Consider the following 20,011-nt stretch of genomic DNA (forward strand, 5'->3'; position numbering starts at 1 on the left):
TGGAAGAAAAACATGGCAACAGAACCACAGAGCCTCCACCACACCGAAAGGGTCGCGAGGTGTTTTTCCATATAATCATCTTTTTGTTTCACGTGTTTGTTGCCAAACATCGTCTTTATCTCATCTGGCCAGAAGCACATAGTTCCAGGTGGAATCCTTGTGGAATTAAGCAAACTTCATATGCTAACATTTTTGATGATGGACACAGAAGAAAAGGCGTTTTTTCCCCCCTGGCCTCCACCAAAAAAACAGTGGTTGACATGTAAACAGCATCCTATTGTTTTGGATACCTAGTAATCTCAACATGCCATCATTTGTTGCAGCTCTCTGACAATAAGCTTTTGGACATGATTTTTATTTTTTACCTCGTTTACAGTAATTATCTTGCTCTGCCGCGAGATAAATATAACTCTTTATTTGTTAAACAATAAATTCACTTTTTTGGTTAAACTGTCTAAATAGGTCATTTAAGGTTCAATTTTGATGTTTCTTTGTGAAATTTGACATTTTTATTTTGCCAAACCATCTCACAGCTGGACTCCTGTCAAACTCTGCTTATGCAGCTGGATTCTCCTGTTTGGGTAAAACGACTCGGCTTTTTGTCACTCAGCCCTGCGTTCGGGTAGAAAATCATGTCACAGCTCTCGCAGATTTTCTTTCCTCGCCGCTCAGTGTTTCTTGGCTCCGCCCACTTTGCTGTTTTTTTTTTTTAAACTTTGTCAGGGGCGGGGTTGGTTTAAAGTGTAAAGTTTGGTTCCACTTTACACTTTAAAGTGGAACCAAACCTGACATAAAGGTGTAACTCCGCCCCCGTGGACAAATTTGGAATAATTTCTGAGGGACACTGAGAGAACGGCCAAATGTGGGGATGAGCGCAGGGGTGTGATCAGGACGAGGGACAACACTGTTACTAACTTTGCTGCGATATTAAATAAAGACTAGTTAAAATGAGTTATTTCATAGCAATGTAGAATGTAAGCCCACATACCATCTAAACCAGTGTTTAAATGAGTAAACATCAGATGTCCCAATGTAAGTGAATGTAGCGCATAATGATTGGTGAGGTACGTAGCGTTTGAACCTCAGCGGGGAGCTTGCACTCCATGAACAATGTTTGGTGTACCTACAGTGGAGCTGTGTGGTGAACTTCAGCTAAACTGAAAGCAATACAGATGGCAGCGTGCTCTGTGTCTGAATATAAAGTAAATATTGGTGACATCTGAGAACTGTGTTTTTTTTTGTGTGTTAAAACTGGCAATAGAACTGAACTTGTATAGTGAGACACAGAGGAAGAGACAAAAAAAAAAAAATATATATATTGGGAAAAAATGATGATCAGAGCCTATGATTCAGAGAGCAGAGCGGAGCATGCAGAGGATCTCGCTTTTCAGTCTGATCGGCTGCTTCCTCCTCGCTCCGCTTTGCTAAGCCGCTGTTGCACAGAGCATACAGCACCAATAAACAGATTTATAGAGTACAGCAGAGCCGGTGCCGAATTTAGTGCGCAAGATCCATTACCAGGTTATGTGAACAAACAGCGCCGGATAACAGGAACACGATGAACACAACTTTAAGAGTAAACGTTACAGAACGGCCCGGCGCTTAAAATCTAAAACCGGAGAATATCGGCGATGGACTGAGGCCTTCTGACGAGGTTAAGAAAAAAAACAAATAAGTGAACACGTGTTACTGTTTCAATGCCAGCAGAACAACATTTTTCGGGTTTTACTTAGACTTTTGATTCAGATGGATGGGTGAGGTGGCAAGGAAAATACATTTATGTGTAAAAGTCCCATTTCAACTAAAATGTAGCAACAGTAAAGAGTGACAGAGAGAGGCTTCTGAATATAGAAACAGAGTAGAAATGCCAGCAGTGTGTTTATTTTTTTAATGATGTAGAAAGTGTGTGTATCTACACATGTGTGTATATGCATACACACTGGTAATAAACCAAAAGCAATATTAATAATAATAATACTGACTTTCCATATGGGTGCATCGCTACATGAAAGCAAGGGCACAAAATTCCAGCTGCTATTAAATGATCACATATTATTATAATACAAATTTGATTATTTTAACAATTCAGCCATGCATTTATTGAAACTGAAAAAGTTTGTGCACTGTGTCAAATATCAGTACTAGATTTAAAAAAAAAAGGAATAAGAGTAATTTATAATTAAAACACCTTTGTTTAATTGCACCCCACCAATATTTTTTTATATATTGCAAAACATATGAAACATCGTGATGTTTCATCCAATCAAAATCTGACCAGGTACATTGGTGTATTAATATTTGCTAGAATCTGATTTTAGGAAAGTTTCATGCATCGAGTTTAAAATGCAGCTCTTGGTTTTCCTTTTTTTGTTTTGGCATTTTTAAGGTTTGACACACTGCATAGTTTGGCATCAGGATGCATTTGCTAAAACGTCCACTCATGGAACAATTAGAAACTGTAAAATATAGTCCATCTGTACATATTATAATTCAATCCCAGTTGTATAGAAATATAGAAATTTGTTCCGGCACCATAGCTTTTTTGGCCCACCTCAACATACACCTGACTGCCAACATATGACATATATTACATGTAGTATGTATGACCGTACTAACGCAGCATTTTACCAGCATCATTTATGGTTATGTGCTTTAGAGTCTACAAGTATTTCTGACCCCTTTGCCGTGGTAAAGCCTTGACGTCCGTTTCTAAATCAAACGCTGCACAAAACTTGTGACTAATCTGAAAGTAACAGAGAACACCTGCCTAACAAACAAAATATCAGATGGGCAGATTGATTAAATTAAATTCCACAGAAAAAAAAATCATATTGGAGCAATAAATGGCCTAAAACATCAAATGAGTACCATATGAACTCTCCGAAACCCCAAAACCCGAGATTTGCGATCGCCATGGAAACCCAACCCAAACATGAGACGGTGAACATGAAGAAATGGTGCTAATTTCAGAGAAACATCAACCGCACCTCAGTTCTGAGTCGCATGGACTGAGTCAACCACGCGCATCATGTGGACGATGTCACTCCTGCTGCCTTTGCTCATTGCTTGATCTGACGCTGGCAGAGAGTTATTACTAACAGATTTCCCTGCAAAAGACAGTAGGGATATTGGTCATAACTTAAGCAATGACTGTTAACTTCCTGGTAGAACAGAAGGTCATTTTAGCTTTTACTGGGAATAGCTCATATTTCATCTCTAATAATGAGTGTTACATGAAACACAGACGCAGTGAGAGACACCAGGGATTTGTGCCTCCAACCCACGGGCTCCTGCAGACAGACCGAGTCAGTCCTGCCTCTTGTAACCACTATCCATCTATTGTACTCTGGCAGGAATGTGCTGCAGTACACAAAAACACAAATTATGCGTCTGTCCGTTATGAGAATGCAATCAGCCATCCTGGATGCAGCGCAGATGGCGCAAAGCCGCCGTGGTCATCGGTTGTTTATCCATTACTACCGTTCATTCTTTCGATTTCATTCAAACAATAATAGGAGTCTTGAGATTTACGGACATGTGGAGGTATAAACAACACCAGTAGCTTTGCTCACAAGTGCCCTAAAAGAAAAAGAAAGAAAAAAAGAAGAAAAAGGCCCAAACAGTTCAGATACATCTTTGATGGTTTATTAAAATCATGTGAGTTCAGTGTCAAACACTGACAGCTTAAAAATAGTTTGAGGAGTCTCTGTACTGCCAATCTTATTTAATGTTATACAGGCACAGATGAAAAGAACAGAGATGTGAAGCAGAGGCCTGGTCTTGTCTAGTGAAATTACTCTGGGACAAGGGACTTAGCTACCCACCTAACAAATTGGAAGCAGGTTCAGATTCAGACAGCAAAACAAAAGAATATGGATTGTTTTGCCTTTAAAATAAAATAAAGAAATTACTCTGAAAAAGAATAGTAAGACTGAATTGAGACAGAAAGGGGTAACCCATGTAAAACGAGGGGATTATGGTGGCTTTCACAGCTGTCTACAATGCCTTTTCTTCCTTAGCGCTCTCTTTCTGACAAGAGAAGAAAAAGCCGCGCAACATCAAAGTCAAGATTTGCAAGTCTAAGAGGCGGTTTGGGAACTGGAAGAAGGTACAGAGAAAAGACATTGTGCGGGTCCATTGTTGACAGGGGGATGTTAAGAGGTTTATGCTTGGCTAACATTGTTCCATCGCTCCTCTGGTTTCTGCTAAGGCATGGTGGACGTGCGAGGGCCTCAGGATACGCAGAAGGAGCAAGTGCTTGCACCCACCAAATGGGGTTTGACAAAAGCAGTACTGTCTCACTGTCTGAGGGGAGAGAGAGGTTTGAAAACCACATAGAAGGAGAATAACGGAATTAGTGGTCAAAGACCTTCAGAAGGACAGACACATAGTCACAGTCTGGGGAGAAAAAGAAAGATAAAACAGCCGACCAAGATGAACACAACTGAGGGAGACTTCCTGTACGTGATGTACACTTCCACATTTTTTCATTTTCAGATAAATTACCTCCTAAATGTCACCCTTTTGATCTTCCTGTGACATATTCAGGATACAAAGTTCAAGTCAGAACCATTCAGCTCACTGCAGGGGAGACCTCAGTTGTTCATGCCATGACCACAACTCCAGTGCTTCCACTGTCTGAGTTAGACTGGAGTCTAACTCAGACAACATGTATGCAATTGATATCCTCCCTTGTATGATAATGCATTGTAACACTTGACAACAGAAAAGCCTGCTACCATGTAGCAAAACCACAAGCTCTCCTCCTAAATAAGAAATTAATCATTGCTTGACCCCACACAGTTACCTCCAACCACAAAACTGAAGATTGGGTAATGTGATTTAAGTCCAGGAACATATAGAAAACATAGCTCCACATCATGTTCATTCAATAAAAAAAAAAATATCCATAAACTAAGTGCATGTGTGCTACGGTAATTTTCCGATCTTTTCTCTTGGTTCTTTTTTTTTTTTTTTCTTTGTAACCAAAACACATTATTCTGATCCCAGTTCATGGAGCGGATTTCCCCAGGAGTCATGTGTCATAAAGTCACTAAAGGTACTACAGCTTTGTGACTGTTCTTGGACCACTACCCAGCACCACGGTACTGTCCATGGTGCTGAAACCAGGCCGGCATCGTCAACAGGAACTGCAGGGCTAGTAAATCATTCACCTTTGCTTCCTTGTTGTGTGACGGAATATTGTGGAGCGCCGAGAAGAGCCGACTACCTGGCAAGAGCTGTTGGGAGATTTTTGCTTTTCTTCAACGGACTGAGTCTTGTTAAGTCGTCCTATCATTCCATCTGCTTGTAAGAGCAGGTGAAACCTTTACAACACTTGTGAATACAAATAATTGGTTTTTATCACACTCACCTACCAAACAGCTTCTCAAATATACACATGTATTTACGCAACATAAGTTGGTAGAACAAAACGCTTCTTTCACCAACTTCCTTTGGTCAGTGTCTGATTAGGGGTGGACCATAATGTTGAAAAACCTATCAGTGATTATGATTTGGTTTTTTTCTTTTAAATATATGAAATACTGCCAAACTGTTGCCATGACGTTTCCTGTATTGTACAGTTTTCACTCCACACCATTGTTTTTTATTTTTTATTTTTAAGCAGTTATGACATGAAACCTGAAGCTGCTGCTGAGCGAGGTACTCAATAGATTGTTGCTAGGTAACCAGAGAGTGAGCAAGTTAGTTGATACCACCCAGAGGTCTCTCAGGTGAGCCTATTTATTAAGGATTTGCAATTAGGTCTGACTTGAATACCGTTTCTATTAACAATGAGGAAGAATCCCAGATGGGAAAGAAATAGAAAAAACATATCCAAAAGAAAAACATCAGTATATGTTTTGTATATTGTACAGTATAAGCCATATATGATTTACTCTTGAAAGTGGCCACTTTTGCATTTCATTTTGTAAAAATGTACTAAGGATCTTATACTTGGCAACAGTGTGTTATGGAAGAAATATAAGCTAAATAAAAATAGATACAAATCTCATAAGAATTACATACATCTTTTCCATATGGGATTATACATACAAGCAGTTTTCAGTAACACTTTACTCGAAGGGCTTTGCATAAAACTGACATGACACTATCATAAACATAACAACTCCTGCCATGAATATGAATGACTCTTCATAAATGTTTCCGACTGATGTTAAGAAGTGTCATTCAGTAAATAATGACACTTTTAATGCAGAGGTGCACTAAAAGTTGCAATAAAAGTAAATTAAATGTGTCAACTTTGCATTAAAAGTGTTTACCAAATCACACTTCATGCCAACAGTTAAAAAGCATTCATGAAGACTCCTTCATATTCATGACAGGTGTTATGTCATGATTATGACAGTCTCATGACAATCTGATCTACACCCCTTCACATAAAGTTTTCTATTGTACTTTATGTTAATTATTGGCAGGAAATATGCTGTATTCTCATAACAAAAAATCTGATTCTCTTGATATAACCAACTCTGAGGTGAAAATGATGGGAACTAAATTCAGCAATTACTTGTAATATAAAATATATATATGGGTTTTTTTTGCTTGAAAAGTAGCTAAATATAGTAATATAACAATATACGTTTTTAACTGCGCACATACTGTACAGACGAGATCTGGTGGGTTAATTTACTAAAACATCTTCCTTACCTAAAGTATTTGAATGTTTATTGAAACATTGTCTTTCTGTCAGTAGTTCCACAACTTACATCATTCCTGGATCCACGCTGACATCACTTTCTGTCATAATGCAGCTGCGGTTGTTGTTCTTTTAAAGCCAGGAATTTGATGGAGGTGATGAAAGTGTAATATGTAAACTGCTAATATGCTGGCAGGCTGCAGTGTTTTATGCATCTCTCATCAAGCTGGATTGACTGAATTAAACTTCTAATGTCAAAGGGAGTGTTTCCCTTCAGGCGAACCACATGAAGAGCGAAATCACACAGTAACACAATGTGAAAACAGTCCCAACATCACCTAAGACTGAACAAACAAGGTTCTAGGGTCTTGAGGGAGTTTTGGAGGAATGTAGCACATATTGAATACTTTACACTGATCAAGAAGGAAAAGCTGATTATGAGGATGGAAGCCATGATTATGGGGTGGATCGCAAATGTCCACACAGTTCTGTTAAAATGCCAGTTAGTTTTTGACATAAAGAATTGGACAATAATAAATAATTTCAAAACATTTTCCAAATAATGTGACATTTTCCCCATGCAACTGAAACGAAAACAAACAAATCTGTTAGAATCAACACTATGTGGCTAGTCAAAGATCTCCAAATCTATCAGATGGTGAGAACAAAGTCGTGAAGACATGAAGCCATCCATGTCTTAATTTGGATGGATGCATAATCAGGGATACTCAGGGTGAATGCGCAAAATCTAACCAGGCATTTTTCTATGAAGTCATTTTGACTATTAAAAATATTATTTGTTCATTTCTACAGCAAACAAGCAACGGGGTGGAAAAGAAAAGTCTGTCATAATTCTTGTTTTTTTTATGTTCTGGCTCAGATTCTGAAGGGCTTTTCCTTTTCTTCTCATCCAACACACAACAGAACAAAAAAGTTTAATTTTTTCAGACTTTTCTTTTTCCTCAAAGTATAAGTGAAAAAAGAAAAAAAAAAGCTGAAGCAAAGCCTTGATGTCTTTAGATGTTTTTTATTAAAGTGTCTTCAGATGACATGTGTTGTAAATTAGTGCCACGTAAATAAACTGAACTGAATTGACATAATATTTACATCTCCTATGTAGGACATTTATTTTTCAGCCTCCTCTCCATCTCAGAGTTTCGGTCCATGAGCCAGACGTCCTCTCTACTTATAAGACTTGGGCTAAAACTTTTCTTAATGATCAAACCTAAAATTAGATGAGCTTAAGTTCTCCTGAGCTACAGTATCTCTATAATTATGTTGTTACAGGCTTACACTGCTGGAGGACAAACTGAGCACTTTTTCTTTCTTTGCTACTTCCAGCTACTTCTCTCCTATTACGCATTAAATGCATTTACTGCTGCCATTAACTTTATGTTCTCTGTATGGTTTTTTTTCTCTTGACATAAGCTACGTCTGGTCTGGCATTTTCTAATTAGTTGTGACAAATTCCTGGAGTGGGCCCTTGGCTGAGCTACTGCTGCCAGTAATAATTTTATGTTCTCTTTCTATAGATAATACACTAGGCGCTGTCTTTCTGTGTTTAACCCCGGCATTTAAGACTTAACCCCTTGCAGCTAGAATGCTTCCTCTGTTTGATTTTTGCAGTGTTACTTTCCATTTGAATAAATCCCTCATAAAAATAATTAAAAAAACATTGTCAGAGTAGATAAAAATGCTCCAGAACTTCTTTGGAATCAACCAAAAGTCACTTGTCCATGATAGTTTTCACTAACGCCAACAAATTCCTGTCTAGATTTATCTCTCCCTTAAAGTAGGCGCTGCTAAAAGTTGGAGGTTAATTAAAACACAAGCGATGTATTCAAACCTTTGAAGCTAAAAACTGTTAAGCACAGTTTTATTGCTGGCTGATATTTGTAGATACAAGAACATTGGAGCAGGTTTAATTGTATAATTTGTAGTTTAATCTCCACTAAGTACAACGAATAACACGATGCGCGTGTCAAGAAGGGATATCTGGGCTTACATAGGCTTACTGTAGCTGTGCAGACTGTAGCACGAACAAATGAAACAATAATTGCCATCATAAGTGTTGAAAAAAACCTGAACAGAGGTAGTCATTTAAGTATGGTTCTTTTTTTTTTATTATTTTGATGCATTTACAAGACAATTTTACAAGTTCTGACAGCTTTGGCCTTGATCTTTCTCTTGTTAGTCCTCAGAGGTGCTAAAAAGTCATGCTTTATTTAGCATGTGGTACATATTGTTACAGTACAGGTGCAGCACACCGACCGTTTCCACCCTGATGAACAATTAACCAGGCCTCTGTTGGAGCAGATTCTTCATGCATCATTTGATCACGACCTCATTTACTAGTTTGAACTTTAACTAAAGTCATAACCAACCTCGAACTCTGTGGGCTTCCAATGTAAAATGTTTCTCCAACAGTGCTATTGATACTCACATTGTTCTCTCTATTTTGACCATATTAGTTAACATAGGTTAATTCTCACCAGAACAAATGTAGCATTTGGCAGACACAGCAGATGTTAAAGACAAAAACCCAACTAAATCAGTTACTATGAAGACAGCATTATATAATAAACTAGGAACAACAAATAATTCTATCAGTGAGAAAAAACACCCAACATATAACTACATTCTTTTTCAATGAATCACGAGCAGCAATTACTGCTACATAAATGTTCAGTTTTTTTACTGACAGCTTCAGCCAATGAAAACATTCCCTTGCAGTCCTCTCCCTGTCACACAGTTTCATACCAATTAGCACTCTGGCATGCCTTCTGCCAGCAACACAGTCATTCCAACCACAAACTAGCAGCCCTGGTCCCTATCTCTTGCCCTTTGAATGTGGGCAAGAGATGTTTTTAGGTTATTTTGGTACTATTTTGACGCCTGATAAAACCTGAAGGTGTTTTCACATCTGATAGTCCGGTAGATTTGGTTCGTGAGGAGTCCTTTCTGTGGGACTCCTCACGAGTCCCACAGAAACAAAAAAACACCAAACCGGTGCAGACACAAACAAAAGAAATGACACCTGTTTCAGATAACAAAATACCCGAAACATTGAAGCAAGCGGACATTTCCAAAAAGGGGGGAAAAAAGTCCAGTGGAAGTTTGCTTCTGGAACAAATTAGAATTTATTCAAACTCAGTAATATTTCTTGTAGATACTTAAAAAGTCCTTTCCAAATCCAGGGGGCTTTTTACGCCCCTCTCCCTTCTAACCACAGTAACCACTGGGATTTCCATCAGCCAGGCTGCATCCTGTACTGAGCAGCCAGATATTTCAACCATCCACACCACACCACAGGCTAGAGCCCTGAAAAACAGAAGGGTGGGGATGGTACGTGTCTCAGAGTGGGACGTTAGGAGTCTGCATACTTGAACAAATGATTGTTCTTGTTTTTCTTTAAATTGGTGATGAGTTAATCCATCGTCAAGTTTTGCCGTTTTATCTGCTGTGACTGAATTGCACATAGAATGGAAAAAAATATATCTATTTCTAAACATTTTTATGCTAGCAAAGTATGAAGGTATGCAGAGCACTTCGCCGGAGGACTCAGACTCCGGGACCCTTTTCTAGCCTTCCTGGTGTGTAAGTGAGGCTCTGGTGTGTGTGTGTGTGGGTGTGAATGTTTTTTTTTTACAGGTTTGAAGAACATGACTGCATCATTTGGGCCTTTTAAAAAAGTGTTACAGTTCTGACTAACAGAAGAGGCACAGTTTGTAGTGAAGGCAGAGGGGGGAACTGAAGGGCAGCTCCAGTTCAAATTTCAGTCCAAAAACAGAAAGTGTTTTTCTGTCAGAAAGTGACACATAGTCCAAAGTACGTCAACATCACTGGAAGTGTACATCGCATAGATCGGTCGGTCACACAGGATACTGACGGACTTCTGGTGTGAATCTTTTGGTTTAAGCTCAAACAACATAATTCTTTCCAACTTTTTCAACATTTATTGCAGAAATGTTGTTATACTATAAACAACCCAATTATTTTAAACTCCTTGATGCCGTGTGGATCTATTAGGAGCTGTGAAACAAGCAGAGGAGAACTGAGAGGTGTCTGTTCCCACCGTCAAGATATCTAAGCCAATCTGTGAGTGTTAAGTGCCTGGCTCATGGAGGCTTTGCCCCTGTTTCCCCTTTTAATAGCCTTGTTTTTCTCAAGTAAAGCTGTGCAAGGTCCCTCCTGGTGATTTTATGCAACCCTTGTGTCAGATTTTTCATATTTTTCTTTCTATTCTTTTGTGACCCATCTGCCTCCCTCCAGAATGATCTCATGTCCAGTGGGTTCTCCAGGGAGCTCCAGAGAGAAAAACAGGGACAGATAACTTTACAACAGCAAATTAGTAGCTCTGCCTGTGGGAGAAATCAGCTGGGACGCTTGCATCATTCCAGATCCATGACAAGATCATACTGATGGTCTGCCCAGTCATGCGGACCCAGACTTTATGGAAAATATAAACTTTGGACATCACGAAGGGACCGTTCTGTTTCTAATGTTTACCCTGTTCTCCCATTTGACCTGCCCCCGTCTGATGGCCAAGTGGGAGAACAGGGTAAATATTAGAAAGTACCAATATTTAAACTTTAGGGAAAGCCAGGGCATTAAAACATACTCTGAAGTTGTGAGGATGGAAAACAGGCCCATGTTTTCCTGAGAGGAAGGAAAAGAAATAAACCAGAATTAGTGACTGAAAAACTCCGGGTCAAATCATCGTCTTGCCAATTTGTACTCACACCTTGCCGTTTACTCCCTTCCCATTTACATTTTGTAAACAAACAACATTCATCCATCTACTTAAATCGTTGAATTTCAGTTTATTTTTCTTTACAGCTAACCATTTTTAATATTTATAAGAAACTTTTTTGTATAAATCTCTTTGAATTGTATGTTACATTATAAAAGCACGTTACTGCTGTTCCCTGAAGTGGAGTAACGAGGTACAACACCAGGTATGTGGAGATGTTACGTACCATACTTTGTGTTATACCAAGTGAGTAGTATTAAAGACAACTTTATACACGCTATTTCCATTCACTGACGGAAATGAATGGAAATAGTGAAACGGTTTGCCCGTCCGATCAGGACGTCTTTCCGGCGCCACCCTTTGGAGGTTTTCAGGGTGTTTCCAACTGGGAGAAGAGCGAGAGGCAGACCGAGAACCTGCTAAAGGGATTATTCCTTCTGGCCAGGGAACGCTGTGGAATACCCTAAAATGCTTTGAGCAGGGTCATTTGGGAGAGAGTTGTCTGGGTTTCCATAGGCTTTCAATGTAGGATAAGAAAGAATCGGAGTAAGTAGGAATGTGGTTGGATTGCTTGGTTGATGGATGGAGGGATGTTTTTAGGTTATTTTGGTACTATTTTGACGCCTGATAAAACCTGAAGGTGTTTTCACATCTGATAGTCCGGTAGATTTGGTTCGATTTGGGACCAGAATTGCAACATTTGTTCCACTTTCATCTGGTGTGGTTCGCTTTCACACTGCTCTGTGTCAAACGATCCAAACTAATTGAAAAACCTGTCCCCCCCCCCTTGATGTGGTGGTGCTGCATCAAGGGCCACTGAAGGAAATGACAAAAATCAAAAAAACGCGTGTGCCCCTTCCTTCTTCACAAACTGTGAACAAAAGCAGAGTGGTGTCAGATTTTAGGGATGGTAGGATTCTCTTTGGCAAAAGACCAAAAGCCATTTCTCCCGCTACTGCTATACTGCATGTTTGTTTTAGTTCAGTCCACCCAGAATGCTCTGTTCTATAATCTGCTTCCTGCTTTTGGAGAGGTTTCCAGTTTGCTTATGAATTTGAACCGTACCAGAGACCAAGGTCTTCAGTTAGGCGTTCACACCTCCCCAACAAATAGAATAGTTCGATTAAAGGATACTGAACAGAGCTGGTGTCAATGCATACCAAATTGAATGAACAACCCCCTACTGGTAGATACATCTTAATTATGAATTACATTGCCGGAGATTATGAGAAAATTGTAGAAATACTTCAATTCACTGGTTGCTGAGGAAAAACAAACCAAAAAAAACCCCCCATTCTCCTGGAAGGTGCAAATTGATATCAGATGGGACCATTAAAAAAAGCGTGTGTACAAAACAGCCAAGAAGGTGTGAAAGACTAGCCAGCAGTACCCTGTGAATGCTAGATAATTAGTTAAAAGGCAACGACATGAAACTAAAAGTGACTTAATTTTCAAAAACTGTGTGAGGGTGTTTTTGGAAGAAGATCTGAAGGGATTGTCACATCTACAATCTTGGAAGTAAAGATTTTTTTTTTTTCTTCAGGTTAATGTAACTGAAAACATGTTTTCCTTCTGAAGAAAAAGTCTAATAGATGGCAGGAGAAAAGGACTAAAAAGAAAAAGGCAAGGGCCAACGAGATCTGCCAGGATGACCATAAAACACCAGAACACATGGCTTTGTTTCAGGAATCAGAAAGAGACAAGAACAACACAAGAAAGCTGTGTGTTGTAACTTAGCAGAGTTAAGCTTGAAGGGACAAAAAAATGCTCAAAGCTGGTGTGGACCTAAGAGAAAGCTTAGGTCTACTGATCTTACTGAGCCCATAAACTAGAGAGAACCAGGCTAAGCCAACATCATTCTACAGCTATGTGTTGACCTGCGTTTTAGGGTGTCAGGTCTGAAATGAGTTTTGACCTGAAGCTGGCAGGTTGCTACGGTGCAGGGCTACAACCAACCCAGGAGACTGTGACTGAGGTCACTCCACCGTAAGTCTCAAGAAGTGAAGCGTTTACTGATGGGCTTGGAAGGGTAACAATAATGGGAAGATGAGGAGGGAATAAAAGTATGAGAAAACGTAGATGGGAACATGACTTGGCTGCAGTTTCAATGGAACGCTGACAACCTGAAAATGGTGACACAGGTCTGCTGGCTGGACAAATGGACAGAAGAAACAGAGGACCGCTTTGATAAAATCAGAATCATTTCTACAATAAGCAACGTGGCTGTGGATCCTGAAATCACATTGAGGATGGCTAATTGAAACTAAGTGCATTAGACCAAATACCAGCCAACCAATGGCTCCTGAGTTGTACGTAAGCAACATATAACACAGATAAGCAACAAAAAAGTCAAGGAATATTGGAAAATATAGAGATATGTAAACAGTGTAGAGGTCAGAGGATATAAAGACAATGTACTAAAGTACACATCAAGCATGTAGAAAGAGAGAAACCTATAAGGGAGGATGTGAAAAATAGAGAAATCGCGCTGCAGAGGGGTCAGATTTGTTTCTGATACTCCTTAGCATCGAGGGACTAAAGCTAACAGCCCAAGCATTTAAAATTCCACCTGAAAGTGGATTTTTATGGGCTCCAACAACACTTTGCAGGAGCATGTAGCCATTAAAGAAATAAAATCCGCGCCCTTATCAGTGTCGCTATTTTTATAACCCTAAAATGTAATTAGGAATGTTTGCTACAATTTGCTGAGGCGGACACATTGGCTAGGTTTTTATCACCGCGCTTAAAGTTAGCTAAGCTGTTTTGGCAACGTCGGCGCTTCGTATTTTATCTAGTTTCTCAAATCATGTCCATCTTAAGAACACACTTTTTTATATTGCACAAACACATGATGGAATAACACATGACAGAACGAGCCTGGAATCGCATTCTTCATCCATGATGACATTTGGCTCACTCGGACAATCTTTCATCCAAAACATCCCTGGAAACGCAGAGGTCATTTTTGCCTCGCTGCTAAAAATGAGTTGTGGTATTTCGCTGTGCCGATACGCCAGATTGCCACTCACAGAGTGTGTGAGTGAGAGTGAGGTAAGAGCACAGATTAACCATGGTCGATGATTAATACAACTTGACTTACTGACTTACTGTGAGCAATTATGGCCATGTCTTTTCTCAAGCTTGACTTTCTCACACTCATTGTGGAACACATGGGGGTCCTGGAACATGTGCGTACCACATACACACACACTGCACACACATGCCACAGATCACCAGCCCACCCTCCACTCAACCTCAAAACCACATAGGGTTAAATATAATCAATCTTCTTTAACAATGCTGTCAGGGAACTGTCTGAGAACGCTGACAGGAACACTCTGATAGCTGCAGCGCATTGATGAAGGTGTGTGTGTGTGTGTGTGTGCGTGTGCATGTGTGTGTGTTTGAACCTCCCAGGACAACATTTTAATGCCCTGCTCCAGGCAAACAAATTCCTGTGTGCCATTCAACACATGCAATAGAAGTATATCCAACAAGTACATCCAAATGAATGTGGCACGACCTTTTTTATACTATGTAGTCACTCTTTTGGAAATCTTCTACTGTCTTCTTGTTTTTTGTGTCTTGTAAATCCTGTTACACATTCACACTGCATCCATACGGGATTTCTGAATTGTTTCAGGTAACCAAGGAAACAATTTGATGTGATTTCAAAATTAAAAAACCTTCAGATGTTGGATCAAATCAAAACCTATGTTTAAAATTTAGAATCTGAATTTCAATTGCATTCTAGACCAACTCTGATTCTTTTGCTAAACCCCCCCCCAAAAAACCCCAACAAACTAATCAAAACCACTCTGATGTGAGCCATCAGAAATCTCCCATCCTCTAGACTGGAGTTGTTTTGGAAATGTGTGCACTACCTGAGGAGACTTGTGGGACCTCCAGCTGTACTGGTGGCTGTGGAGGCTGGCCAGCAGTACGTTCTCATCCGTGTCCACCTGACCAAAGCGCAGCGTCTCATTTGTGTCATTGCAGATCACATAGTGACTGTACAGCAGCTCCTCTGCGTCTTGGTTCCCATTCTGAGGGGAAAAAAAAGATACGAGAGACTGGAGTAAGAATTGCAATGGATAAAGAATGTAGGCGGTAAAACATCATCCAGGTGCCCTTTCATGTGTTCACATTTTGTCACAAGCCTACATGAAAAATGATTTGTGTAAAATATTAATCCCGCCTGCCCCCCCATTTACGTTGTTGGTATTATAACATCCACTGCTAAAATGCGTTCGATAAAAGAAACTCTCTCACAGAAAGCCTTAAACAGGCAACTACTCATTTGTGAACTTGCATGCAAAAAGGAGAACTCCCTGTCTTGCTATTAAAACACAGATGCAACAAGAAGAGAACAGTGTGTGTCAACTTTCCTGGATTAAATAACACCAAACAACGGCGCCCCATATGACTTAGATTGAAGCTGTTATCTGAGCTCCTACTCAAGACCTGATGAGGGTCCCTCTCGCTCCGCTCCGCTCCGCTCCCGACACACCAACGTAGCTCACACGGCTTCTCGATAATTACCCAAATATGCTAACAAAGAACACGGTAATATGGCTAGCTCGTTTCTGAAGAGAAAAGCAGAGATGGTTAAGAGAAGCTGGCAGTAAAATCTCAGAGTCTGACTGCCAAGCACGTTCAGGATCCTGGGGTGGTTGATTGGATTGAAAACGGATGGGAAAGTTTACACCACTTAAAGAACAAGTGATGATAGATGTGTGCGTGCGCTTGAGAGTCAGAGAGTAAAATATAGAAGGGACAGCTGCAGCAGCGGGTTTAAAGGCATTTCCAGTTTTATTGTGGAAACACTATCTGTGCCTACGTTTGAATGTGACACTGAGATTTACAAACTTCCTGCTGCCATCTTAAGATGCCATTGCTAAGCCCACTCTGAGACCGTATCGTCTTTCTGCCCTGATTCACAAGCTAATGTGATACACTTATCAGAAAGCTTCTTTTTATAATCATACTCACTCTTTAAGTATGTAGGAGCTTAAAGGGGATAAACACTAATACGAAGAAACCTAAACACTTGTCTCATAAATCTTGTAAAAGAGCACAAGATGACAGCTTCTTCTTCAGACACTGTCCTACTACTCATTACTCTAATCCATCCAGACTCCAACTCTTAGCTGTATGGCCCTTATAAAAATGGAAAGGCTCAGTAAAATGTCTGGAAAACTGATTGCAAACAATGGTCACCTTACAAGATGCATGTAAATAAAACCAACAAAAAATCGACGCTGTGGATGATACGGAAATACCGTAAATGAGAAGCCGAACCCAATTCCGATCTACCGACGACTATACGCTCGTCAAAAAATGGCCAAGTGGGACATAACTCTGCTAGGGCCAGAAACTCAAGCTCTGTGTTCTTTCCTGTCCAGTTGCAAAGAAAAACAGAATTAATGAAGCATGGGAAGAACAGAGAAAAATAAAATAAAGCAATAAAATTATCAAGAGGGAAAATTTCTGCTGTCTCGGTTGCATATGGAACAGCCTGTGACTGTTCTGTGAGAAAAGCACATTGTTGAAACACTGCTGGGCTATTGTGTGGCTGTCCACCAAAGCCACTTTCCTTGAGTTAGGAACTGGAGGGAGCAAAGACTGAGGCCGGCACTCTGGAGGAACAGTTGAAAATGGAGGCATGGGGCCTATGGGATTGGGGGAGGAAATGCGCACGAGGCCACTGAGTCTGAGGACATGAAGCAAAAAAACAAAAAATAAAATAATAAAAAAGGAAAAATCTGTACCTTTTTGCAAAACCTCTGAACCTAATCGTTCTGTCCTCCATCTGAGTGAGAACTCAAAGGCTACATCACTGGAACAGGTCAGCCTTGTGCTGTGATGTGATGTGATGGTGTGAATCGTAAATCGATGTTGACAACAAGAATTTGGCTCGTGCAAAATTATGGAAACCGATTTTATTTGAGAACCAAGAGCCGTGCATCGCGGACATATGGAACATTGCGAAGTGATCGCGTGTTCGGATCATAAAAATCTGGGTTTTATGGCTATTTGTTGCAATCCCTCTGGAAGAGAGCCATCTCTTCTGTTTGTAGTGGGTCTGTTACGACCATGCCTGGGTTGTAAGGTTGCAGCCAGATTTTAATTGAGGAATCTGCTTTGTTTCAGTGCTGGCCTCGCCAGTCGCTCCTCGACCAGCCTGCCTGTTAGCCTTGACCCAAAGAAACAGGAGAATTATCCCCCCCCCACAAAAAAAAGTATCTTAAGTATGTAAGACAAAAACTGTTATCATGTTTGACTATTACTGAATAAGTAAATGGTCCATTTATTTAAAAGAAACAATTACCATTGTTTCTGCTGAGCTGCACCCAAACAAGATGTCACAGCAACAACAGAATAAGCAAAAACTCTCATGAAATTAAACATTTTACTAATTTCCGCTTAAAAATAGATTGGCCAATACAGTATATAGTAATTCAGCTTATTTTCTATTCCAGACGGTCAGAAAGAATAAAACTGGCTTCATCTTATTTACAGCTGCAGCTTATGTATCAGAGATTGGTGGGGACTGTGTCAGCGCTGGAGGCTAGCCTTTGTTTCAACAAAACCAGTAAGCTTTAAAATGCGCCACACGCTCAAAATGAGCCTCAAATGGCCTTTTATGTTATCATTAGCAACAGCCTTAAGTTTTATTTATGACTTAAATAACTGGCATAAATAGGGAACAATGACTTGTGCTGTGATGACGCCACGGATCAAACCTGACGGTAAACAGCCAGACGGGCTTCAGTGATGTCCCTGAGTGAAAACCAAAGTAATAAACCACGAGCCAGAGCAATCATTTCATGGTGTAGTTTTATACAGCTTGTTTAATTTTATTTTCCAGGTAAAAAGATCACAGCTGTTTTTAGAAAAACATGAGCTTTTGCCTTTTTTTTTCTCTTCTTTCCTTCACCTGGCACTGAGTTTCTACATGCATGTAAAATCATGAGAGAACCTCGAGTCTCCAGAGGCCAGTATATGAGTCAGCACAGCTACGCAAAGCAGAGCCATGATACGGGATCTAAAGCCTGTCTGTGCGTGAGTGAGTGTGTGTGTGTGTGTGTTGGTGGAAGTGTGTACAGAGAACAAACATCTGGGTGGGGAACCAGGCCCAGATGAAGTCTTGGCAGGTGTCACCACTCAAGTTTTACCATGTTTTTGTGGGCATCACTTCACACACAAGTATCCTGGCTACCAGAAGCAGCGCTGAGAGCTGAGATCTGGGAAATGATGAGGACCAAACACTGGTATCCTCTTAGTCACAATTTACACCAAACAGAAAGGCAATTCCCCTCTGAAAACTTTATTGCCGCTGGCATACAACCTGAACCAGTCTCATGGAATCTGCTCTGTTTGTCAAATTAACTCATATTTCATCTGGGACAAAAGGCAGGCTTTTACCCTATTCTCTGATTGTGCACACATTTTTGAGTGATTTCTAATGCTCTCTCTTAATAGTTGTCATAAACAACTCCATGGGGAGTTGTTTATGACAAAATAGGCATAAAGCAAACTTTCCCCTGGCTTGCTGAGGGATTCCACCACCTGAATCGAAAAGGGATAAAGGTTGAGAATTAACTTTGAACAAGAATAAAACAAATCAATGATTATTTAATCACTTTAGGCAAAGATCCTTATGCAACAATGGCAAGCTAAGTCAAAAAAATTACTATTTTACTTTTGGTAATTAATTGTTTTCTAGAATTATAAGCTATTATATTGATTGAAAATGAAAAGATTTATGCTTTTTAATTTCTGAAATGTTTCAATAAATGCAACAAATGTTTCTCTTTCAGAGCCCCTATCTGGTGCGCACTGCTTACACTGGGTACACCAGTTTTTTGCTCCCTTTGACATATCCAAGTTTCAAAACTAACATGGTGGATAAAGCAAATGAGATGAGCATTACATTTCTCCAAGCTTTTTAAATGCAGAAATTGCCTAAATTATGAGAGCAGTTCAGATTGGGAGATGAGAACAGGAGGTGTTGGTATTTCTGTGAACCACAGCAGTGAAGGTGTGATGTATGAGCTCCTGACAACGAGAGAAATCTGGGGGCTTCTGGTGAGCTGACATAGAGAACAAATTCATGGCAGATTTTTGAAAAGATGATGAACAGAGTGAAACTCAGCAGGTTGTATGTCTGGAACATTTTCCTACAGAATAAATGTTAGTGGGAATCTGTAAGACGTATGACTGTATCAACTGTACTTCACCCCGTTTTAAACACTTTTAATTGTGCAGATAAAATAAATAAAGGCGGGGTTCACGCTGGGCAGGTCGCCAGTCCATCTCAGAGACACACGAGTCAAACTACCATGAACACAAGAACAACTTTAGAGAGACCATCTAACCTAGCAGTCATGGTTTTTGGACTGTGGTAGGAAACTGGGCAGGACCTAAACATATACAAGAACATATCCAACTTCATCAACTCAGTAAAAACCGCAATGCATGATTAATGTACCTGTTTTCAAAACTGTTGACTTGTGATAGTACATTTGGTCAGTATAGACGGTTGTATTTTACTTTTTTCTCCATTTTATTGTATCCTTCTCTTTTCTGATATG

At 39.9% G+C, this 20,011-nt stretch overlaps 1 protein-coding gene across 4 annotated transcripts in view; it reads right to left on the bottom strand.

Annotated features, from left to right (window-relative positions):
- The window catches only part of LOC122830714 (vacuolar protein sorting-associated protein 13B-like), a 297,339-nt gene that overhangs the window by 38,710 nt on the left and 238,618 nt on the right, over positions 1 to 20,011 (bottom strand). For all 4 annotated transcript variants that reach the window (XM_044116313.1, XM_044116310.1, XM_044116311.1 and 1 more), the window contains one exon: positions 15,299 to 15,460. In XM_044116313.1, coding sequence (XP_043972248.1) covers positions 15,299 to 15,460 — 162 coding nt within the window. The remainder of the gene's footprint in view (positions 1 to 15,298; positions 15,461 to 20,011) is intronic.

The sequence above is a fragment of the Gambusia affinis genome, linkage group LG05 (assembly GCF_019740435.1).
Source record: "Gambusia affinis linkage group LG05, SWU_Gaff_1.0, whole genome shotgun sequence".
Classification (NCBI taxonomy): Eukaryota; Metazoa; Chordata; class Actinopteri; order Cyprinodontiformes; family Poeciliidae; genus Gambusia; species Gambusia affinis.